At 38.6% G+C, this 26,499-nt stretch overlaps 1 protein-coding gene across 2 annotated transcripts in view; it reads right to left on the bottom strand.

The window, feature by feature from the left end:
- Positions 1 to 26,499, bottom strand: part of DIP2B (DIP2 acetate--CoA ligase B (putative)) — a 295,019-nt gene that overhangs the window by 88,937 nt on the left and 179,583 nt on the right. For both annotated transcript variants that reach the window (XM_089652038.1, XM_089652039.1), the window contains exons 5-9: positions 22,245 to 22,457; positions 16,090 to 16,272; positions 14,091 to 14,210; positions 13,788 to 13,985; positions 5,039 to 5,130 (exon numbers count right to left, since the gene is read on the bottom strand). In XM_089652038.1, the coding sequence (XP_089508164.1) occupies positions 5,039 to 5,130; positions 13,788 to 13,985; positions 14,091 to 14,210; positions 16,090 to 16,272; positions 22,245 to 22,457 (806 nt within the window). The remainder of the gene's footprint in view (positions 1 to 5,038; positions 5,131 to 13,787; positions 13,986 to 14,090; positions 14,211 to 16,089; positions 16,273 to 22,244; positions 22,458 to 26,499) is intronic.

Here is a 26,499-nt window from a genome sequence, read left to right as displayed (position 1 = left end):
TCAACAACATGCAAGAAAAAATATACACACTGTACGGGTTTTTTTATTTTTTATAGAAAGCATAAGTGTGAACCACAGTATCCACATCTGAGGACTGGATAAAAATGCAGGTGACAAAGAACTGTCATTTGTATACAGAAAGATTTAAAATTTTGCCATGCAGCACTTGTAAGAAACAGATCATTTAATAGCTTTCTAGCTCCCTGGTCTCCACCTCCCACGCCCGACTGCAGGACTTCCCCCATCCTCTGGAACTCACTACCCCAATCCATCAGACTGTCACCTACCCTCCTCACCTTTAGGCACACCCTGAAAACCCATCTCTTCAGGGAAGCCTACCCCACCCTCACCTAACAGCCGATCTCCTCCACTCCATCCCCCACAGCCACTTCCTCCTGTACCACCATCCCCTCCCTCTTAGACTGTAAGCTCCAAGGAGCAGGGCCCTCGAACCCCTCATGTTTTGTTTTGTTACTGTATTGTCTCATGTACTGTCCCCCACTATAATGTACAGCGCTGAGCAAACCTTTTGGCGCTATATAAATACTGTATAATAATAAGTAGTTAGGCAAGCTGAAGCTCTGTTCCTTTAATTTGAGCCCAGATTAAAACACTCTCTAACTGCCTAGTAGTTGTGTGTCCAACACAGCCACTAATTACAAGATATACTTCATTCTGTTCTGTCCTCTGTAGTTTAACATTCATTTCCACTGTAAATATACCTCAAGAAATGTTACCTTCCATTTTCTTTTTCGTATTACATTTCATTAGTTTTTTTATAAAACGCAGATTTTAGACAAAAGCCTGAATGCTGTATTGTGTGCGACAAATTCACTACAAAGAAAGAATAGATTGACTTTAACCAGTTCAATTCTTCCACCCGTATACCTCTTATGACCAGGGCAGTTCTACATTTCTGCTGTGAGCCTACTGATTCTGCGATAACTCTGTCATCACTTGAGGTAACAAAGAAAAACATACATTTTTCATTTAAATACGCAGTTCTAAAATGATGCCCTTATATGTTTTGCTTGGTTTAGTGTTGGCAATAATGATCTTCTGAACTCAAGACTAGTCACAGCATTAATTAACAAAAGCTCTCCTGTGAGCAACCAAAGATATTCCATTATCAAAAAATACGATCTTTTCTGTGTTGTCACCAGAAAGTACCCTCAGCTCACAGTAATGCTAACTGATTTATCTCTTTAAAGGCTACATTATTAACACTAGTCATAGATGGATTGAAATTCAGCCTGCTCAACAAGGAGAAGCTGAATTTTCAATCCATCCTTGGCCATTCCTAAGTCAATCTGATGATCAATTCCGCTCAAACAGGACTGTTGGTAAAATTTTTGTTGATCAACATATTCTGACAGTGGAGGAGTCCCTGTTGTCAAAATACAATAGCACAGCTTTGAGGATTCCCTAATTGAATAAAAAGTCATCTATGGCCAGCTTAAAAAAAAACAAAAGTAAAACAACTTCAATTATTAAAAAAAATTTTTAAAAATTGAGATTTGACCAATTGTGACCACTATGTAGCAATTAGAAAAGTTTATCTACAAATCCCAAGGCCACTTTATATCTCTCTCTCTTCTCTCCAAGTTGCTGCTTGAACAATACGCAACTTGTTCTTTGCTATATCCCAACCGACAAAAATACTTTCCTTGCAGTTAAGACAAGCAATCATGAAACATCAAAGAGAGCAAGAAACAACTTGCACTTGCTTCCGAAATAGATCTACTCAACACAAGTCAGTAGCTGGATGAGAAACCATCAAGTGCACTACCACCATCATTTGTACAGCATAAGCCCACCAATTTTATTTTGTTCAGTAACAGACATACCTTATTAATTGATGCAGATATAACATGATAGCAACCGAGTAATCCAATTCTTTAAAGTGGTATTAAACCCAAAAGCAAACAGTTATTATACTGCAGCTTACTAGTTCTTAGATGTGATGGCTGCATTAGTTTTCTTTTTAGGCTATCTTTCTTCTATTTTCACTGGGTGATCTGGCCAGTAAGTATGTAGTTTTTCAAAAGAACAAGCTCTCTTGCTGTTAGAGGGTTGAGACCAACCACTCACTACTGATAGGGCTACCTATTAGGATCAGCTTTTATGTAAAACCTTTTTTCCAAAAAGAGAACGATTTGCTGTAACAGCTTATAAAGTCTTAGTCAGAGTTTGGCTTTAATTTGTTAGTGTAAATCTAAAGGTGGGAATACACGATTAGAAAATTGACCGATCGGTCATCCGACAATCGAAAGGTGTTCGTTCGTTGGTCGAAATCGTGGCCCACATTAACCAATCTAAAAAAATTGTTCGTCGGGCAATACATAGTGTTGACAAGTACAAGTAGAAGTGATGCAGTGTGCGTGTGACCTTGTAGCCACGCCCTTCCGGCCAGAACGAGCGATATACACAATTAACAGCAATGAGTATAATATAATTTATTACATTACCTCTATACATAAATAGTGATACATAAAAATAGAATATGCATAATTCTGGTTTCATTATCTCATTAGGACAATCTACTTTTAACATTTGGATTATTTGTTTGTGTTTACGAAGATTCCTTGGACATAAACATCCGAGCCATCTTCTGTTTCCACTCATGCGTGATAGCGCTTGATAGATTTTTTTCATACGACCGTCATACCACCGCATAGAAATCGGTCGTTCGTATGCAAAACGACTACATTTTTCACTGTTGTTCAACCATATTTTTTTGTTCACAATATCGTTATCAGTTAAAACATCCTGCTCATCAACAAAGAGAAAACCGTTCGATCAGTAGTTCCGCTAAATTTTTCGTACGATTTTCTTATCGTGTGTACAGGGCATAAGTCTAATCTGCTAGTACATTTAACAGTCCTGTCCCCCAGACTGACAATGCTGCTGACCAAATCAGCCTCCTGTGCTCCTTCAGAGTAGGGCCACTCTAATACAGGATGTGTGTTACTGGCCAGATCACCAGGTGAAAACAAAGGGGAAAAAAGCCAAAAGAAAGTTAAAACTAAAGCAGCCACCACATCTAATGATTGGTAAGCTGCAATATATTACAGTTTTGGATTTGGGTTTGATACTGCTTTAAATAGATTCTCCAACTTTAAACCTTTTACTCATCTAACAGGTGCCTTATAAGAGAACTGTACTTTTACAACACATCAGTTCTTCTAATATCCAAGGACACCAAACAACTTTAAACATATGAATTTTATTTCATGTACTTTGAGAACTGTATTCTATGGTCCATACTAGTGTAAGCATTGCACTGGTTATGTTCAGTTTGTCTGTGTCTACATTATAACTGCAGATAAGTAGTGAGAACAGCAAATACATTTGTCAACATGATTGTCTATTTCGATGTCTTCACTGCCAGGAGTGATAAATAATGAGATCAATGCACTTGTTTAAATATGGGAGCAATAGATCATAAACTGCTAGAAGCAGACAGCCCTTGCATACATTTAGAGGGATTCTGATCCCATTCTTTGTTCCCAATCGTGCACTGTAGCTGAAAAATTTCAGGGACTGCCGTCTACTAGCAGTTTATCCCTAGTGTTTTCATAAGTGCACTGCAGCACAGAAGCTGTCAGCTGGGGCTCTTGGCAGTGGAGACCTTGAAATAAATAAGTATGCATAGCAGGCACTTTGTTCTCAATCCTTGTCTACAGACACAGACAAGCTGAATGTAAACAGACCAATATTTACATGGGCCTGGGTCAGTGATGGCAGCTTTTAAAGCTAAACCACCTTAATACTAGCATGTTTCACCCCCTTTCCTTCCAGTCCATTTCGGAGTTTTCAAGTGCTTTGATAGTACGTCTGCTTTTGGAGTCATATAAAGCTTTCTTTGGTGGCATTTAACTCCTTGCTGCCACCTGGCAGCACTTTCGAAGGGTCTTAAAGGATAAGTTCACCTTTCGTAACATGTTAGACCCATATTCAGGGTGCAACATGTAACATGTTACGAACAGACCAAAACGGACCAGCCCCCACTCCGTGTTGTGACAGCTAGCTCCGCCCACGTGGTCACATCATTCATTCAGAGTGTTCTGTGAATGAATGAACTACAAGTCCCGATAGCCTTTGCGACTGTCAGCTTGTAGTTCTCAATGAAATACTATGGTGCTGTGGAGCACTGTGGTAGTTCATTGACTCTTCTGGTCAGTATATCTGCTTGTTTGTACATCCCGTACGGGCAAGCAGATATGACGACATGTCTGCAGAAGACCTGCAGATCGCTGGTGCAATGATTTAGAGGCTCCAGAAATAAAAAAAAATAATAAATACATATTTTTTACCAGCAAAAAAACGTGCATTTATTATTTTTTGTAAAAAGGTGAACTTATCCTTTAAAGCTGGCAGGAGGAGGTGGGCTTCCTGATCATGTGATCACTGAGATTAGCTGTCACAGTGATCATACAATCAAGCATTCCTGATTGTAAACAAGACTGGGCGCTGTCTAAGACAGACAAAAAGTTTGTGGGGGGGGGGGGGGGAGTTCCCCTCACATTCTGTTATAAAACATAAAAAAGTCTTTCTTCATACATTTTGAACAAACTGTATCCTATATATTCTATGGAGGGAAGGGAGGGTCATTGGTCTATGACCACTTGTATTCAGGTTATAATTCTTTGAAGACTGCAATAAATGGGGAAACAGGCAAACACTGATATTTTGTCTATGGAGGAAGGAGTGTAGTGCAACTGAGTGATATACTGATGGGCTGGGAAATTCCTTGCTCAAATCAGAAAAAAAAAAGTTTTGTCTACAATTAGCTCCCATCCTTCATGTTTATGTGGCCTTAATCAGAACACTGTTAACATAAACCACATCATAGGCAGTAAGCAACGTGGATGATAAATGTAACTACAGCTACATCATTCTCTCTAGAATACAAGTAAGATCTTTGCTGGTTGTTACTACAATAAGCCAAGGTATGTAAAAATCAAGAAAGAATTGAAAAAAAACTATGAACAAAGAAAACAAACATGTATATTAGCAAACTAAAACATGACATTACCCTGTCGCCTGGTTTCAGCCCTTGTTCGTTTTTGGTTCCCAGTTTGTTAAGTAGCGTGTATGCCAACCTCACACTTCTGGTCCAAAGTTTGCCTGAAACACAAGAAATGTAACACTTACTGTTCAAGCTCAAAAACATTGACAGCCTTTGTCAGCTTTTTATCACTACCTGTATCTCTACTGGACAGATTTACCCTCACTTTATACCAAGACAGGAAATAAATAGAAGTCTCTCCAATCTTTCTCTGCACATATTATCTGCGTTTTCTTGTCCTGGTAACAACTTTATCTCTTGTAAGGGCATCAAGGAACAAAAAGTGGTGAAAAATCTCCTAGTTGGGATTAAACACAAAAAAGAGGCTAAACATTTTAACGATTTCTCACTTTATTAAAAACTTTCAAGTAAGTTTAAGATGGCACAATAAATGAGAACTCCAATTAACTGCCCAAGGCTTTTGATTGGGGTGGGGGCAGGTAGAAATTTGACTCTGCTCCCAGGCACTGATCTGACATTTTAAAGCTCCACTCATTTTCAGGTACATTTCTTTTCCCCAGACTTGTCATTCTTCTTCATTTTCAATAACACTGAAAATAGTCTGAGCAAGAGAAGTTCTGGATCCAAGGCTGCATGCTGCAGGACTATAAAAATCCAGTACAGAAGATGACCAAGTAAATTATAACACTAACCTCACCTCACACCCTCTATTTCTATTTTTTTTAAAAAGTGATTTACAAAACAGGAAAACTTAAAATATAACTGGCCTAAATTGTACATTTGATCTTCTATTTATTCAGCTGTGATAGCTGTTACGGAAGTATAAATTTACACAATAGTAACTTTCATTTCAGCTGGTATTGCAGAAGCATAATCGAAATGTAATCATAACACTATCAGCTAATCAAACAGTGTAGTCATTCATGGCTTTTCAACAGTGATAGCTTCATCCAGGATTCAACAAGATGCAACAGAATTAAAATAAAAAGTCAGATTGCATATATATATCTTATGGCTAAAAATGTGAGCCCTGTATTGTCACAGAATACGACTAACAGAAGAACTGTATTTCTTTCAGACAACACCAACCATTCAGTTCTGCTATAAATTCTATTGTGATTTCTAATCCTTTCCACTTTCTCTTTCTGTAGGGGTCCCTCAAGGTTCTGTCCTTGGACCCCTTCTCTTCTCCATCTACACCTCCTCCCTTGGTCACTTGATAAACCCATATGGCTTTAAGTACCATCTCTATGCTGATGACACACAAATCTATCTTTCTACCCCTCACCTCACACCTTCAATATCCTCTCACATTACTAACCTACTAAGTGACATATCGGCATGGATGTCACTCCACTTCCTCATACTCAATCTTTCCAAACCTGAGCTCTTAGTATTCCCTCCATCCCGTGCCCCCTCCTCTGACTTCTCCATCAAGATCAATAATACAACCATCAGTCCCTTCCCTCATGCCAGGGTACTAGGTGTAATCCTAGACTCCCATCTGTCTTTTCAGCCCCAAATCTAATCACTATCCAAATGTTGTAGACTTCACCTCTGCAATATCTCCAAGATACGCCCCTTCTTAGCCTCTGAAAATAATAAGAAACGTATTCACTCTCTGGTTATCTCCCGCCTTGACTATTGTAATTCCCTCCCCATTAGCCTACCTTATCACAGGCTATCCCTTCTTCAGTCTATCATGAATGCTGCTGCCAGACTCATCCACCTTACTAACGGTCCCATATCTGCCATCCCTCTCTGCCAATTCATCCACTGGCTTCCCATTGCCCAACGAATAAAATTCAAAACATTTACAATAACATATAAAACCATTTATAACTTTGTCCCCAATTAAATCACCAATCTTGTATCCAAATATCACTGAAACCATCCTCTCCTCGCATGGCCTCCTGCTCTCTAGCTCCCTTGTCTCCTCCTCCCATACTAGTCAACAGGACTTCTCCAGAGCCTCCCCCATCCTCTGGAACTCTCTACCCCAATCTATCAGACTATCGCCTACTCTGCCCACTTTTAGGCGATCTCTGAAAACTTCTCTCTTCAGGGAAGCTTATCCTGCCTTCAGCTAATAACAGAATTTTCTATTCCTCCTATCAGTTCATCCCCCACAGTTATTACCTTTTGTACCACCAGCCCCTCCCTCTTAGACTGTAAGCTCCAAGGAGCAGGGCCTCCTAGCCCTCTTGTATTGAACTGTATTGTTGCTGTATTGTCTCCCTTTATATTGTAAAGCACTGAGCAAACTGGTGGCGCTATATAAATCCTGTATAATAATAATTCTATTTCTTGGCATATTCTTTTAAAGTGGAACTAAACCCGATTTAATGGTCTCCCAAACCAAATTCAAAACATGCTGTGAATGATAACTATTACAGTTAGTTATGTTAGGTCTCAATTGAACTGTTATAACTATTTACATGTGCAGCACCATTGTAACTACAGATTAAACAGAGGTTAAAATGGCAGCTTTCTTGGCTATAAAGCAAGCGTCCTTTCCTCCCCTAATTAATGACAACATTCAGGGGGCAATCAGATCAAGATCAATAATTTCTATACTGAACACTCCACTCTCCTCAAGTCTCTTTATCCTTACTACATATGCACTTTTGCAACAGACATAAAACCATGTAAAAAAGGTATAGCGAGCGCTACAGACAAAAATGCACAAGCAGCTAGAACACCAAAAAAGGCAACCAACCCACCTTACAATAATCAGTAAAAAGAGAAAAATAGGTGCAGCGCTAGAATCAAAATACAAATAATTCTCTATAGGGTAAATGTACATGTGAATGTCAGTAGTCAAAAAGATGTGACACAATGGTAAACAGTGCGTTAATCAATAAAAAATGTTGAAGCACACAAAGTCCTCGTCCCAGATTAATGGTTGTAGAGAGGTGAAAAAATCCTAGGAGCAGATAGAGTGCGCACTCACCAGAGGTGCGTTAAAATAACACATGTAGAGAAATGTAATCTGCAAGATCTCTCCAGCATCAGAGCTCTGGTCAGATCGTACTGCGTCCTATCCTCTGTCTCACCGCAAAGAGCAATGACCAGGGTTCATCCAACCGTGTGGGCGTCAAAGAACTCCTTAGTCCAGATAGGCACTGTGGGAGATGGTGCTCTCAAAGAGAGCCCAATAAAGGACGCCACATAGTGTGATGCTGTTTGACTCAGGTTTAATGGTCAAAAAGGTGAAATAACAAAAATTACGGACCATAGAATGTTGGCCACATAAAGTGGCTAGATGTCCATAAGCTGTAGCCCCCCCCTGACGCGTTTCGTGCGATGCACGTCCTCAGAGGGTCAGGGCTTACAGCAGGACATCCTTCCTCATCTATTTATACAAAGAAATGGCAATCGCGCTAGTCGCGGCGGCCATTTTGCCGGCGTCTCGCGCATGCGCAGTTGATCGGCGCCATTTTGCCGTAGATCGTTAAGGGGAAATACACTTATTCTCCAAGTGTCCATTAGAATTATATAGAGTATACCAGGCAGGCGCCATGATGTAGGTGGGGAAAACAAAGTCTTTTAAAAACATCGATCGAACTGCTGACAAAAATAAACTACTGACAAAAATAAACCTTAATAATATTACTAAAAGGAGCATTATGCTGTCCAGTGACATTGGTTTCATACCAGGAAAAGCATATCCACATGGGACTGGGTAATTTACTGCAATATATTCAAATAATATATATATATGTATATATAAATGCATGTTGCAGAATTTATATAATATAAAATTGGGGGAGATTGCTCCATTATTTTGCTTTACGTTATAATATAAATGTCAATAGTTAATCAGTGACTACTCACTGATAACTCAGCAAAAAGGTTTAATAAATATTAAATATTAATTGAAAAATCATGATAGTAAAAGGTTATAAGAATAAATGGTTATAAAATAGTTATGCGATAGCCATTTCTGCTGTGATAAATAGATGTAGGTAATATCAATACATTTAAAATTTAATATATTTTATTAAGTATATATTTAAAAATAGGTCAGTACGGTATAATATATTTCATATGGTCAGGAAAAAAACACTCATAAATTTCAATAATGATACATAAGAATAGTACGTTATAAAACTACCTAAAAAGCATATATAAAATAGAATTCACAATGACAAATTGTGTTGGTGTTGATAAAAATAGGGTATTGTCAACCACATCTATTAATACAGGGCAAAAAAATCAGGGCAAAAATATCAATAGTTTCAGGGCAATGTAAACGCACATTAACTGTCATCAATAAAGCAATTCAAGTCAAATTCAATATTGAGACCTTTTGGATATAAGGATCCAATACAATGCCCCTGTCATTTACAATATATTGGACGAACAACTAGACGGTTGAGGGATCGTTTAAAAGAACACGTGAATAATATCAGAAAGGGCTATAAGGATCACTCATTATCCCTGCACTATAAAACGCATCACAACCAAGATCCATCGTCATTAATATTCAGGGGTATAGGAATGATAAACGCACATTGGAGAGGCCAAAATAAAAAAAGAGCTATCTCACAATTAGAGTCTAAGTGGATATATGACCTTGGATCCTTATATCCAAAAGGTCTCAATATTGAATTTGACTTGAATTGCTTTATTGATGACAGTTAATGTGCGTTTACATTGCCCTGAAACTATTGATATTTTTGCCCTGATTTTTTTGCCCTGTATTAATAGATGTGGTTGACAATACCCTATTTTTATCAACACCAACACAATTTGTCATTGTGAATTCTATTTTATATATGCTTTTTAGGTAGTTTTATAACGTACTATTCTTATGTATCATTATTGAAATTTATGAGTGTTTTTTTCCTGACCATATGAAATATATTATACCGTACTGACCTATTTTTAAATATATACTTAATAAAATATATTAAATTTTAAATGTATTGATATTACCTACATCTATTTATCACAGCAGAAATGGCTATCGCATAACTATTTTATAACCATTTATTCTTATAACCTTTTACTATCATGATTTTTCAATTAATATTTAATATTTATTAAACCTTTTTGCTGAGTTATCAGTGAGTAGTCACTGATTAACTATTGACATTTATATTATAACGTAAAGCAAAATAATGGAGCAATCTCCCCCAATTTTATATTATATAAATTCTGCAACATGCATTTATATATACATATATATATATTATTTGAATATATTGCAGTAAATTACCCAGTCCCATGTGGATATGCTTTTCCTGGTATGAAACCAATGTCACTGGACAGCATAATGCTCCTTTTAGTAATATTATTAAGGTTTATTTTTGTCAGTAGTTTATTTTTGTCAGCAGTTCGATCGATGTTTTTAAAAGACTTTGTTTTCCCCACCTACATCATGGCGCCTGCCTGGTATACTCTATATAATTCTAATGGACACTTGGAGAATAAGTGTATTTCCCCTTAACGATCTACGGCAAAATGGCGCCGATCAACTGCGCATGCGCGAGACGCCGGCAAAATGGCCGCCGCGACTAGCGCGATTGCCATTTCTTTGTATAAATAGATGAGGAAGGATGTCCTGCTGTAAGCCCTGACCCTCTGAGGACGTGCATCGCACGAAACGCGTCAGGGGGGGGCTACAGCTTATGGACATCTAGCCACTTTATGTGGCCAACATTCTATGGTCAGTAATTTTTGTTATTTCACCTTTTTGACCATTAAACCTGAGTCAAACAGCATCACACTATGTGGCGTCCTTTATTGGGCTCTCTTTGAGAGCACCATCTCCCACAGTGCCTATCTGGACTAAGGAGTTCTTTGACGCCCACACGGTTGGATGAACCCTGGTCATTGCTCTTTGCGGTGAGACAGAGGATAGGACGCAGTACGATCTGACCAGAGCTCTGATGCTGGAGAGATCTTGCAGATTACATTTCTCTACATGTGTTATTTTAACGCACCTCTGGTGAGTGCGCACTCTATCTGCTCCTAGGATTTTTTCACCTCTCTACAACCATTAATCTGGGACGAGGACTTTATGTGTGCTTCAACATTTTTTATTGATTAACGCACTGTTTACCATTGTGTCACATCTTTTTGACTACTGACATTCACATGTACATTTACCCTATAGAGAATTATTTGTATTTTGATTCTAGCGCTGCACCTATTTTTCTCTTTTTACAGACATAAAACCATGGTTACACTTATTGGTAATGGTATTTCCATGAATCTTCCAGGACAGCTACTTGACAGATGATTGGCTCCACTTTCAACAGGAAACACAAATTAGAAAGTCCCTCCCTCCCACTCATACTCAGTTGTTGTAACTAAAGACCCTTTACCAATGTCCAAAAGGGAAATTTTTACGTAAAATGCAACAATTTCAAACACCATCACTTTAAAGCAAATATATCTGGGTGGGAATATGGACGCTGCCCTTGAAGATTTTCAGAAATACCGTTAAAAGTCAACCGAGGTTTTCACAAATTATCTTCCAGGATGGCTACATGACAGGATAAACAAACATACCATGGGGGGTCGGGGTGCATTAGCTTGCAAAATATTCCTTCCAAATGACTAGTCCTGGTTGGACAACATTTCCAAATGGTAGGACCATACCGCAGTTTTAGAGATTTCTTCCCACAAAGCACCTGCCCTTTTTGCTCCTGATGTGGCCATTGACCTTGATGAATAAACTCTAATTCTAGCAGGTAGTAACTGGCCAGACTTTAAGAAAGCTGAAATAATTTTATCTCTAAAACATCAGGCCATGGTACTCTAGGAGGCACTGAGTTCTAGATGGGATCGCTATATAAGGCTAAAAGTTGAATAGTTCTTTGTCAATCTAATTTCACGAAAACCTAAAAGGGTGACCACCTTTAGGATACTGAGCAACAAACCATTTTTAACTGCCTCTTGTGGTAAATGCAGAACTGTAGGAAATGAAAATGAGTGTATGACAATTTTGTTTTTGGCAGGAATAAAAACTTTTTTCCAAACATTAGTGGAGAGTTTCCTGGTATTACTTTTACAACTAATGAGAATAGTGGTAATCCCTCTTTCTAAACAACCTCCTTTTTCGAGAATCCTCTTCTTAGTCTCCAGGCCATCAGGAGGAAGAGCTGAGATTTCACATGGGACACAGGTCCTTGTTAAAATAAATCCGAACAATGTATACTACAAACCAAACCAGCCCCTACTCCTCACTGCAAATCAAACCTAATATGAATATATATATTTTAAAATAAAAAAACATGGAAAAAAATGAATGTGAAAACATAATTAATCAGCACTTCTGCTACAATAATATCCTATTACATGATAATCTGGTGAAATCAGACATACATTCAAATGTGCAGCTGTGACATAAAAATTAGAAACTACAAATCCAAAACAATATGCCTACAAATCACCCAGTGTTCAGTCCGTGAGTCTCCAGGAGTCTTTAATGTTGTGTTCATCCACAGCAATCTGTGATAAACAGCACATTTTTTTAGAGCCAGTGCCATCTTGGCCCTCCTTGGCCTACATACAGTGGACCTGCCCAGAGGGTTATACTGGCAGAAAAATGCAATAAACCTCACAAGCAAATCGATGACCAACAACACCACTACTGCATGAAAAAGAACAGACCAAAAAGGCAATGGGCTGCTGAAGTTAGATCAATCAATCATCAATGTACAGCACAACCCTCCAGTAAGCAGCTTGACCAGGAACACAGGCATACCAGGCACTAGTCATCTGAGGAGGGCTGACAACTACAATTATCAGAGCCAAGGCAAATAAAACAAACATGATGAAGTGTACTCCTGGATAGTCAGAAACACAAAATAACTGAAAATGAGGGAAAGGGAGGGGCCTTTTAAATCTCTTTCTGGTTTATGTTTCCTGTTAAAGGCAGAGCCAATCATCTCTCAAGTAGCTGTCCTGGAAGAGGATTTAGGAAATTACGTTTAAAACATTTCTCGTTGGTGTCATTAGCTCTGATTACGTGTGGCACTGTACAATGGTTTTGTTTATATTAAATGTTATACTTAGTCCGGACTTATAATAATTTTGAAAATAGTTTTCCTTTTTGTATTTGGTAAATATGAAATATTGCATGTAAATATGCTGTGGTCATATACCCAGACAGCAGAGCTCTGGGGTTTGCTGGGAAAAGAAATCAATAAGACGAAGCTCACACTTTTGGGGGTGGTTGCTACTGCAGGACTGCACCTGTTCCCACAGCCGCAACCAACCTCCCGCACAGAAAAACGTACTTCCGCTTAGGAGATTCGTGGGGGTACCAATAGTCTTAATGGCACCCCCACGCACTGGAAACTGCACTACACTATGCGGTTTCCCTGTGGCCACGTTTTCTAAAAAGGTGCAGGGACCATTTCCCTGCATTTTCAGTGGATATAGCAGCCCCTCCAAATTAACGGGCTACTGAGCACAGCAAAGCAGCTGCAGGGAAACCGCATTGATGCAAACCAAGGCTAAGTGAAGTTTGCTCACATAACTGAAGCCAGACCAATGAGTCATCTCTTTTCAGAGCATTCAGTCCCAAGTTGAAATGTGAGACAGCTGTTATATAGTTTTTTTAGCTAACATAGTGCTTTGGAAATCCTTTGTCATGTCCCAAATGTTTATTTATAAAACAACGTTTGTATACCTATAATAAAAACAGAAATACAATTTAAAAACAAAACCACAAAAAAAAAAAAAAAAAGATGATTAATCCTTATTGTTTACATTTAAATATGCATGGTTTTCTTACCATATGTTAACGTATAGACAGGTTTCCCCGTCACATCCAGAGCTGTGAGACAGGAACATTTAGCTTGCGTTGTGCCCCACCGTTGCAAGGCAGCTTCAATGGATGGAGGCCAATTACACACCACACCAAGAGGCTCTCCCTTCACTGGAGTCATCTGGCGACCCTCTGGTTTGGGTTGGTTGGGGTCTGGTCTGGGAACTGTTAAAAAGATAGATTCAAAGATGAATACATTTCAGCATTCTAAATGCATTCGACAAAACAAAATGCTGTAGTCAGGCATTCTATATCAGAGACTGAAGTTACCTTCAACGATCTCTTCAAAGTCATCCACAAAAAACTCTTTTAAAGGTGGTCTTTTTGGTCGCTTTAATGTATTAAGTAACTGTTGGATTTTTGTGGACACGCGACTGCTGACAGCAACACCTGCAATAGCAAAAGAGTAGTGATGTTAAATTTGTTTCAATATGCCTATCATGAGTAAATAAAGTAGCACAGTTAACTGCAAAGTCAGATACAAGGCTAACAACAGAGATATATGATAAATTTGAAACAGGGAGGTAATGCCAGGCCTCATTTATACAAGTGTCCAACAGAACTGCCTGTGTTGCTCAGAGAAAACGGTTTTCTTTATCCCTTTTTTCCCCACACTCAACTAAATAAGACAAGAATGAACTTAAAGTGTTAACAAAGGCAATTTTTTTTTCAAATTAAATAACAAACCTGTTATACTCACCTGCTCTGTGCAGTGGCATTGCACAGAGTGGCCCCGATCCTCCTCTTCCCAGGTCCCCCACTGGTGATCCTGGCTCTTCCTCTTCTTTGTGTGTCCCCATAGCAAGCCATTTGCTATGGGGACAAACGCTGCATGCTTGTTCCCAACCTGTGTGTCTACGGAGCCACGCTCCATAGACACACACAGCGGGACTCAGCCCCGCCGCCCCCCTCACTTCCTCTTCACCGCATTTGATTGACAGCAGCAGAGCCAATGGCTCCTGCTGCTGTTCGAGTCCCTGTGTGAAGAGTAACCGAGGGGAGAGGAGATGCAGCCATGCACAGCGTTGATCTCTTCTCTCCCATCTTTCCCTTCATACAGGGAAGGGGGAGTACAGGGAACTTAAAAAAATTTTTACCTTGCTGCAAGCAATGTCTTAAGATAAAAAACATAAAGTATTTAGGTTTAGTATCACTTTAAGAATGAGATGGTTGTTTAAAATTTCCTGAATTGCCTCACAGAGCAAGAGGCTGATGCAGCAGTACAAAAACACGCTCTTGCCTTCTGTACTGCTATCATCTCCTTTTATTTTGTCCCTTAAAATCACCATACAGCCAGATACTTCTGCACAGTATTATAGATCATGTGATAGTTTGCCAGTGAATGATGTGCAATTATATTGGAAGACCACCTCTAAAGATCTGGCATGTGGGAATTTTTCTACTTGCCCTTTATTCATCTTCACTGGCATGAGTAAAAATTACTCAAATAACCTCACTGCTGCCCAATATACACAAAAGAGGGGATGTGCATATCTGCGGAAAAAGAACATTTTCAGAGGATCTGACAGTTCAAGATAAATAAAGGATTGTCCAAGCTTCTGATTGATCCAAGTAAAATGAGAATTATCCAAGGGTCTGATTGTTCCAGGTGAAATGAAGATTGCCCAAGGGTCTGATTGTTCCACATGAAAGGAGGATTGTCAAATGGTCGGATTGCTCCAAGTAAAAGGAGGATTGTCCAAGAATCTGATTGTTCATGCCCATTTCCGTCAAATCGTACTGGGTAGGGCCCAATTTTATGAATACGGTCTTCTAATCACCTTGATTGTAATCTATCAGCTACATTATGACATCCACAGTATATGTGCTCCTTACAAAACATACTGCCCTAGTATTATTCACAATGACAATAATGATTTTCGTATTAAAAATAAAGCATTTTCTAGATCAATTTCATTTATCCATACACTAATTCAACTATGGCACTGATATGACCAGATTCTAAATACTGACGCTGCAGCAGTCAATGAAAAGCAGTCTTCACCTAGCACATTCTTGTAATGCCCCTCATGGAGTTATGCTGTGCCCTTACTAGGCAACACTAGATGCAGTTAAGATTTACTTGCCCATAAGCATTTTTTTTTTTTTTTTTTTTAGCATCCCTATGTTTTGGGATACATGCCCCAATATTATTCCATAGCCCCCACTATAATTAGTGCTCTCTAGGCAGATGGGTTTCATCTGATGCTAGTATGTTCAAGGATGAACTCTGGATAGAATATAGTGCCCAAAAGAGAAAACCTCTTACCATCTGCAGTGTCCATCAGGCTAGACCTTCGCCCTGCTTTGTGCATTCCTTTAACCGGCCCAGCGGTAGCTAGGTCAATATTTGCTGGGCGTACAGAGGACAAGGATGAGGAAGAAGAGGAGGATGTAGTTGTGTTTGTGGTATTTGTGGTGCTTGTGACATCAGGAGGAGCCAGGGAGCTTTCTGCAAACAAATTATAAAACCACAAATCAATATACCTACGCTAGCTGAAAGGGCAAAAGAAACCATAAACCATCTGGGTATTTTGGGTGAAGTTTTCTGCACAACATACTTAGACATAACAATTAAAATTGTACAAGTTCTACGTATTTTTTTTTTTCATTGCCATGTGTCTGTTTTTAAAAGCAATTATAATGGCACCATAGTATACTATACATAGTAAGCATGTCCGATTTGTTATTCCGGTTCCTAGAAAAATAAACATTGATAAACTCCAGAACAGGCTGCAACATTTGACTGTCTCTATTACTTTTACTTCAAATAGATACAGAAATACTGAGCATAACGAAATTAATTCTAGGTAAGTTTAAATTCTGTTCTTGACTTATACATCCCAGAGCTGGAAACTTCATAGATGAGTGTAGGACCTTATTTGCACAGTGCCTTGTAAAGGATACGTGGTTTCTATGTATACAATTTCAAATGGTTACACCTGAGACCTCTGTTTCTGGTCAAGTTCTCCGCAAATCTATTGAGCTACATTCATTGTGAACGGCACTACTTATGCATCGTAAACACACAAATGCACTGCAACACACATGTCCTGAGCATTTCACTGCAGGAAAAATGCAGCCCTCATTTTCAAATAAATTGAGATGCATTTCAGTAGGGCTGAAAAAATGAATCAACATAATAGATTATGAAAATTGTCAACTATTTTTATTGACTAGTTGGTCAGCCAATTATTTGGCCTGTATACAGAATGCATTATTCGTTTACAAATCAGAAAATACAGAGCAGCACACAAAGCTGAGTACACCATTCATGCATGTCAGTATACACAGTGCAGCGCACATACAGATCAGTACACCATCCATACAAGTCAGTAAGTGCCTGAGAACTGAATGTGAATGTGTGAGGAGCAATGTCTTGTTGGACATGTAGTCCAGGGCAGGAAGGAAGTGATTTAAAGTGATTCTAAAGGCAGAAGTTTTTTACTTTGCTATAGCGGCACTCTGAAGGCAGGAAGATTCAGAAGCATTGGCAGGGGAACTCAGAAGAGAATTGAGGATACTCTATGCAAAACCATTGCACAGAGCAGGTAAGTATGACATTCTTGTTATTTAAACATGAAAGAAAATTAAATGTTTACAAATCACTTTAAGGGCTCTATGCAGGGAAGACCAGCATCTGAACCCAGAGGAGCTGGAGGATGATATACTGGAGGTAAATTAAGGCATTACAATTAAATTTAAAGTAAAAGTTTACCAGTATTGTGCATTATATTTAAAATGATCATATCCATGCAAAAAAATCTAAGCCTTTAGTACTACTTTATTATAAAAAGATTTATATTCACCCTTCATATAGCTTCATGTATGACTCCCAGTTAGATACTCTGTATATCCTACGTCTGTATATATTATATATATGATATAAGTTTTATATATTACTACTACTTTCACTTTTACAAAAGTATAAATTAACCCCTTATAGTAGTGATCTGCTGTTGTATTACTATTAATGCTCTATTTTTTGTTTTTTAAAACCCAATCATGACAGGTGATACAAAAAGCATGCTGCTGCTACTAAACGTCTTAGTGACAGCAGACAACAGGTAGACTGTATGAAGCTGTCTGTCTATGACAAGGGAGTCTGTCATGCATACAATTGTATCACATCCCTATCTGCAAATCTAAACTCTGCAAACCAGGTCTTTTTAAATTTTATTATAAATATATTTATAATTTTTTCAAGAATAAATTGTCTTTTTAAACATTACATCAGCCTTTCTCAACCAGGGTGCCCAGGCACACTAGGGTTCCTTGAGGTTTCTTCAGGGGTGCCTTGGCAAAATGTTTAAAAATTGCCTAAAACTTGTACAAGCCAATGGTTGGAAAAAACCTGCCTTTTAGTTACAGAAAGCCACAAGTTTTCATTGTGCACCATTATGACCTTCTAGCCACTGGCATCGTGGCAACCAATGACATCATTAGCTGATGAGGAAGATGTCAGCTGCCTGCACAACATCCTAATTTGACCCTCCCCTGCCCCTCTCTATCAGTGCTGGGGTCACATTAGCTCAGTGATGGAGAAAAACTGAGGGACAAGAGAAACACTGAAATACTACTCAGTACGAGTGTGCAAAAGTGTATTTGAATGTCCAACGTGTGTGGATGTTGCTGCGTTATATAAAACTATTAGAATAGTTTTTCACATGTTAGAAAGGATGCCCTTTTAAAATTATGGACAGTCTTGAGGCACCCCATTTCAGATTATGGGCCTCATAGTGGTGAGCCACATGAGAGAAATTTATTTAAATATTTAAATTACCGATCTTTTGCCCTATAATTTAGCCATTTTTAGCAGTCAATAAATCGTACCCCCAAGCCTGTGTTCCCCAATATAGAGCCATCCCCCCGACTTCTGTTTAGGAAGCCTTACTCTAATATTCTCTAAGGAAAGTAGGGACTCCCCACCCTGATAAGATGTCATGAATGACAGGATGTGGAATCCTGAAATGATATACCCAGTATGAAATCCTTCTCTGACTTTGGATCTGAAAAGAATGTGAGAGCATTGGTCGCAGGTTATCTGCTAAGCTGCCTACGGTTGCTTGTGATCCTGTCATAGGCGAAAATTCACCAGTGAGAAAATTGATATGCAAGATCTTTGGTGGATGAGTGAGTGAGAAGTTGTTCCTTTGCTGGTGAGTGACATTTTGTACCATTTCTATCAGCAAAGGAGTGATGCTTTGCTCAACTGGCCAGCGACCCATGCAATCCTGTTACTGGCGAGCTGCCTGTGTATACAGATAGCATAACATAATGCTTCTGCAGATTTCGAAAACTGTAGACTTTCAAAGTTCTAAACAGAGTGAAAGTGGAAACCTCCTTTACATTTCACCATTTAAAGTGATATTAAATCCTCCCTTTTTTAAACACTTTCAGCAGCTGCTTTAATCACTTACTGAGCATTACGTTATCTTTTAATCCTTGTCTATGTTCCAGCGGTTTTATATTTAAGCTGGTGCTATGATCGCTGCTCCAGGTTTCTTGCTTTAGGATAGCTCCTTTCTCTTGAAGCATCCTATGGAGTCGCCTTTGCATGCAAGGATAGATTTGTATCTTTCTACACTGTGTGCATCAATAGAAACACACAGCTCTGTAGTCTAGGAAGGCATGGCACTACCCTGCTCACAGACTAGCTTGAGACTGCATTGTCCACTGTTAACTCTTTCCTGCAAGGACCAGATGTTCAGGGAAGCAGCACAGAGAGCAGGAGCCAGAAGCATTGAAAGTTGTTAGCTGAAAGTGATGGGGTAGGAATTTTAACAAATACTTTACAAGTGAATGTTTTATTTTATTGTGCTCAATATGGTAAGCTAAAAAAAACCACTGAGGGTTTTAATACCACTTTAGATACCTTTCAAACAGATTATCCAATGAGGCCCACCTGTCAGTTTTTCAGATGGACCTGATCGGATGATCCATGTATCTCTATGGACCCACGGGTGTAAATTGACTTTTGCATGTTTACACCCATCAACCTTCAATTCAATAAAAAAAAACAGAAGAGGATTCATTCCCCTTCTGTCTAGTAGATCGGATCGGAAGGCAGTCAGGTGTAAACAGACACCTGGTCCGTTTTTAACTAGCAGGCAATTAAGCATGGTCCTGTCACCCACCCTATCTGCTCTGCTCCGCGGGGGATCAGAGGACAGATCCCCCACTGAGAAAAGTGGATTCTGCCCCATGTGAAAAGGCCCCTAAATACAATGAACAATTAAAACAAAACAATGGAGTACTCTGTTTTTTTTTTTAGAAATATAACCTTTTTTTTTGTTACGTTACTTGTTTATACTCTTAATTTAAGAAAATAAACATGTACTGCAGGATATGCTTTCATGACACTACTCAGAGTATACTCAGTTTTTCTATAATACAGTTAAGCAATTTCTGCTTACCTGTGGATTGTGTTCATCTAACTGGGACTTCATAAAGAGCCATATGACTTAAATACGGGGAGGAAATGTGTCACTCGTCTAACTCATACAGCTGTGTGTGCTTTCTGAATAAAGTTGAACAGCTAGAGATAGAATTACAGTATAGAAGTAAAGATCTATAGAATGTCCTTGCTTCAGCAGGACATATGCTAGAAAGATATAAATAACGACTGCAGTCAACAGACTACAGGGCTCCAGGTGTTCGCTGAATGTGTTAAATATAAAAAATATATATACATTATTTCATTTTTAACTGACTAAAAAGAGAAATAATGTTTAGCATTTGCTTGTGTTTTTTTCATCCACATATACAGTGGGGCATAAAAGTATTTAGTCAGCCACCAATTGCGCAAGTTCTCCCACTTAAAAAGATGAGAGAGGCCTGTAATTGGCATCATAGGTAGACCTCAACTATGAGAGACAAAATGAGAAAACAAATCCAGACAATCACATTGGCTGATCTGGAAAGAATTTATTTGCAAATTATGGTGGAAAATAAGTATTTGGTCACCTACAAACAAGCAAGATTTCTGGCTCTCACAGACCTGTACCTTCTTCTTTAAGAGGCTCCTCTGTCCTGCACTCATTACCTGTATCAATGGCACCTGTTTGAACTTGTTATCAGTATAAAAGACACCTGTCCACAACCTCAAAACAGTCACACTCCACTATGGTGAAGACCAAAGAGCTGTCGAAGGACACCAGAAACAAAATTATAGGCCTGCACCAGACTGGGAAGACTGAATGAGAGAGAATGCTGAGTTGCATCCAAAGAACACCATACCTACTGTGAAGTATGAGGGTGGCAACATCATGCTTTGGGGCTGTTTCTCCGCAAAGGGACCAGGACGACTGATCCGTGTACAGGACAGAATGAATGGGGCCATGTATCGTGAGATTTTGAGTGCAAACCTCCTTCCATCAGCAAGGGCATTGAAGATGAAACGTGGCTGGGTCTTCCAACATGACAATGATCCCAAACATACCGCCCGGGCAACGAAGGAGTGGCTTCGTAAGAAGCATTTCAAGGTCCTGGAGTGGCCTAGCCAGTCTCCAGATCTCAACCCCATAGAAAACCTTTGGAGGGAGTTGAAAGTCCGTGTTGCCCAGCGACAGCCCCAAAACATCACTGCTCTAGAGGAGATCTGCATGGAGGAATGGGCCAACATACCAGCAACAGTGTGTGCCAACCTTGTGAAGACTTACAGGAAACGTTTGACCTCTGTCATTGCCAACAAAGGATATATAACAAAGTATTGAGATGAACTTTTGATATTGACCAAATACTTATTTTCCACCATAATTTGCAAATAAATTCTTTCCAAATCAGCCAATGTGATTGTCTGTATTTTTTTTCTCATTTTGTCTCTCATAGTTGAGGTCTACCTATGATGCCAATTACAGGCCTCTCTCATCTTTTTAAGTGGGAGAACTTGCACAATTGGTGGCTGACTAAATACTTTTTTGCCCCACTGTATACACCATATAGGACAACAGTGAATAAAAGCATCATTACTTTTAGCTTTTAACATTCCTCTTTGTATACTATAACAAGAGTAACAGCCACCATTTTCCAATATGTATGTATTTCCCAAAGTGCTTATCTATTACTGAGCACAATATTGCACATAAATGTATAATGAGAGTTTACACAACGTCCATTATGAAGAAGTCTTACAAACTCCAGCACATAACACATTCTTAGTAAGAGATCAAACCGTAAAGGGAAAGGCGTGTTGTGTCAGATACCCATGTCCAAGCAGGGGTGTCACTTGTGCTAGAGGCTTTTTCATACAAAATCTCTAATTAGAAGCTAACCACAATCAGAATGACACTGGGATCATGGAACCGGTGGGGAAGAACAAGACAGTAAGTAATATCAAGGGTTCATAGGCAAAGCATAGAGAACCCATGGTTTCATGTTGCTACCATAATTCCTGATGTGTCACCATTGCGTTATGATACATACCGATGTGTGTATTGGATAACATATCAGCAAGAGAGCTGCTGGTACTCTTCACATCTCCATGTGACAAGGTAGATGAGGCTGAGGATGATGTTGATGATCCCTGCACAGACTTGTTAATCCAGGATTCTGTGTTTTGTAAACTTTGAGCAAGCACTGCAGACAAAGCGGCCTGGCGTCTAAGTGAACCTTCATCCTCAGAGGCTGACGAAGTGTCTATAAGATAAAGAGTCACTAGGAATAAGCATTTTGATATTGGAGGAAAAAATATATCATAAGAAAAATTCCCAAGAAACATTCACTTTGTAAAGTAAAATAACCCAAATAATGATTCTAAAAAGGAAAAAAAATCTAAATAAAGCAGAAAACCCCTTAAAAACTAAAGTCATCCTAATGAAAGTGTGTATGTAACTGCATTACCTAAAGACAACTGTGTGTAAATTGGACTTAAAGTATATCTAAACCAAGTCACCAAGGGCCCATTAATTTGAATGCATAACAGGTAGCCCTAGGAAAATGCACGTCACAGCAACACATGTTACAGTGCCATTCATTAAAGCACATACTACAACAGCATGGAGAAAGGTAAATGGACCCTTAATTTAATCTCAAAAGTCGCTTTTAATATTTTTAATTCTTCCCCATTTTATTAAAATAATACCTGAGGAACCTGCCATGAAGGCCCATGATCAGGCACCTCCTGTTATAGTGTGACAACACTGTACCTTTCTCTCTGTTATTCTCCTCTGTATTCAATATGTTACACAGGTTTCTGAAGAAACTACAAGAAGCAGTTTTAACACACATTATTCAGACAGAGTCCACTGTTGTCCCCATTAGATATCCTGCCCAAAGAAATGCTGTGCACTACTGCGATGGAGTGCATACCTGTAGATGGGAGTGGCTGCAAGAGATTAGCAGTACTGAAATTCAACACAGGATGAAAAAAAAGAAAATGAAAATAAGTACTTTATTTTCAAAAAATGGCAATTTTCTATGATAACCCCACTGCCTGAAGGAATCGTTCAACATATTATTCTTCTACAGGCAGTCTCCGAGTTACAAACATCTGACTTTCATATGACTCATACTTAAGAATGGAGACAGAGTGCCATCACGCTGGTCCCGGAAACAGCCGGGTAGTCATCTTGCTGCTGCCACCTACTGTCCGGCGGACCAGTCAGCATTCCCACATCACTGCATGGCCAATTAGCCCTTCCCTATGCTATCTAAATTTTAAAAATAAGTTTTGGCTGGAGTTACACTTAAAAAACATACCCATTCCAGCTTACATACAAAGTAAACATAAAAACAAACCTACAGAATCTATCTTGTTCGTAACCCAAGGACGGCCTGTACTTGTGTTTGAGCAAAACCCATACTAAAGCTGTAGGGGATCCAAGTACACTTAAAAAAAAATATTGCTACTAGTGAAATGACACAATTTGCATCCACACCATGGTTCTGAATCTGATCATACAGCTAAAAAAGAGGTAAGGTGTTAGAAGTTTATAAAACTCACAACATTTAATACATTGTTTTCTTCACTGTATTAATTCAAGTTTTGTGTGTACTGTAAACGCACTGTGCCACCACTTATCTATGCTTTGAATTGTCAGGAGGCCTGAAAAGAAATCTTCAACTCAGCCAAGCCTCCACTGAGCCAAAGGGAATACGAAACTGTCTAAAAGCAAACCAATCACAAGATTAATGCAGCAGCTGTTACCTTAAAGAGCCCACAGAGCTAAAAACACTGAAGAAAAATTGCACATTTTTTTCTATTTCTGTTTTTCTATATTTTAAGGTCTTGCAGATATCAGATTACATATGTATAAATTCAGTGCGTACAGAAAGTTTACAGAAGGTATTGCAAAGGTTGATTTACACACTGCTTCTATTCAGGCTAAAGCACATGAGTACAGTGTTTTTATTTAATTCTTTATTAATTTGTATCTTTATTGAGACTACAAATAACAAAAGTAAGAGGAAAAAAAAACATACAACTAAAAAGACATGTAAACAGGGCATGACAATATAATATATATGCACCCATAATGGAATGGAATTAACAAAAACTAATCCAGCAAGTCAAGTAAAATATATATTTTTTTATATTGTTTTAGATACAGATCTGTTGATTCTTGTTAAAGGGCTCAAACATGGCACTTTATAGACCAAACATAAAATGCATTCTTACCATTGTGTATTGAATCGCATGTACATGTCTTTTGGTAATAAAAGTAACGAGAAAGAAAAACGTACTATGCCAATCTATAACTTGTACACCAAGGGAGAGGTCCAACTATTGTAAGTAATACAAGTATGAAAATATAATTATATGGAAAGATGGGAACTTGCATTGTCTACAGTACATGCTGGAGGGAAGGCCAGAAGAAAAGCTGCGTAACGTATACCAGAAACAGTGGTACAAGGAGACTAAGGATTGAAGGGTCACATGCTGCTGAAGAGGATAGCCTTCTACATCAAATCTTTTGATATGTCTGTGATTACCTTCTATGTATACTACTTCCAATAGGCCTGTTTACACCATTTATAATGCACATTAATGCACAGGGTTTTTTTGGGGGGATCGGTGCAAGTTCCCATCTAGGTAGTGCTTTGCTTAAAAAGGTTCATGTTTGTTTTTGATATGCCAAAGCACTTTATAGGAGCTTTTGATGAGAATGAAAGTGCACATCAAAATAGGACAAAACACCCAACCAAAGGAATAAAAAAAAGCAGAAACACCCCAATGCAGAGGTCTGATGCCAGCTTTAAGGCAAGGAGCCATTACTGACGCTAATGCATTGCTCTTTGGTTGCAGGTAAGCTAACGTTCATTTGTTTTAACAGGGAAAATTAAGCTAAACATTTATCTGTGCTGGAAGATGCCATTGTTTGACTTTCAAGCTGTATACTACGTCCAAGATTGTAACTTCACTAGCTGTGATGACAAAGACTGGAGTTGCAGCCCAGGAAATAGCATAGAGCTTGTGAGAGTGATGGCATCTCCATCATAAACTTAATACAGATTTCATTTAAGGTAGTCAACCCCCTAGGAGAAGTTCACCTTTTGTAAAAATAAATAAATGATACACATATTTTTGCAGGTAAAAAAAAGCGTGAATTTATTATTTATTTTTTTTACACTGGAACCTGTAAAGCATTGCAGCCGATCGCAGGTGCAATGCCAAGATCCTGCAGACTCTCAGTACACTGTCTGCCTGTACCTCCCACATAGGCAGCCAGTTAGTTAACTGCAGAAATAATCAAAGGACTAGTATATTCAAGGCTTTGGATAACTTTTTAAATCCTTTTCAATCTTTATAAAGTTCCATTACCTTGTTACGCAGGTCTTTTGGCAGTTATTTTCTGATCCCCATGGCTCAGTATCTAGCCTGCTCAGTGCATCCATGTGAGAGCTAACAAACTCATTGACTATTTATATACAGACACTAATTGTAATTTAAAAAGCAACAGATGTGGAAAATTAACCTTTAATTGACATTTTGACCTGTGTGTTTGTCACCTTGTGTGTCTGTACAAAGGCCAAACATTCCAGGGTATGTAAACTTTTGATTAGAGCCATTTGGGTGATTTCTGTTATCATTCAAAAAGGAGCCAAACAAATATGTGATAATAAATGATTTCCTATGATCACTATTCCTTAAATAAAAAGCAGTTTTTTGGCATGCTCAGTCATATTTCAATATCAATGCCAAAATTTCATGATTTCTGCCATGGTATGCAAACGTTTGAGCACACCTGTAGGTCTACTTTTTGATATAATATGGAAAATAATGTGACTGCTCTGTCTATGGCTGACGGCCTAGGAAAATCATATGCATTGCAGATGTCAATAGACAAGCATGTAAGTTACCCAGTCTGCTACATTTTTAGAATCGATTTAGATTTGAACACAGACCTAGACTAATATCTTTGCCAAAAGACAAATTAATAAGTATTCTAGGCTGTGGCTAAAATGAATAAAAAAAAAAACAGTTTCAGCTGAGTATTAAAACAAATGTTTGCTCAAAAAACAGTACCATGTTCATACTAAATCATGAACATTTTGTTTCAGTGTAAAGCAGCTATGTTTGGAATAAGAATGCCTAAATTCATAGTGGTACAAAATATGTGGGTCAAAACCCCCCTGTCCAGTTCACAAATTGCTTTCAGTATCCTCTAGTGTTCATAGATTAAATTAGATGTTACCTTACAAACCATGCCACTGTGATTGTTCTAATGCTGGAGAAATA

The sequence above is a fragment of the Staurois parvus genome, unplaced genomic scaffold, assembly GCF_062004578.1.
Source record: "Staurois parvus isolate SC_StPar_1 unplaced genomic scaffold, SC_StPar_1.0 ptg000669l, whole genome shotgun sequence".
Classification (NCBI taxonomy): Eukaryota; Metazoa; Chordata; class Amphibia; order Anura; family Ranidae; genus Staurois; species Staurois parvus.
This window is presented reverse-complemented; position numbering and strand designations above follow the sequence as displayed.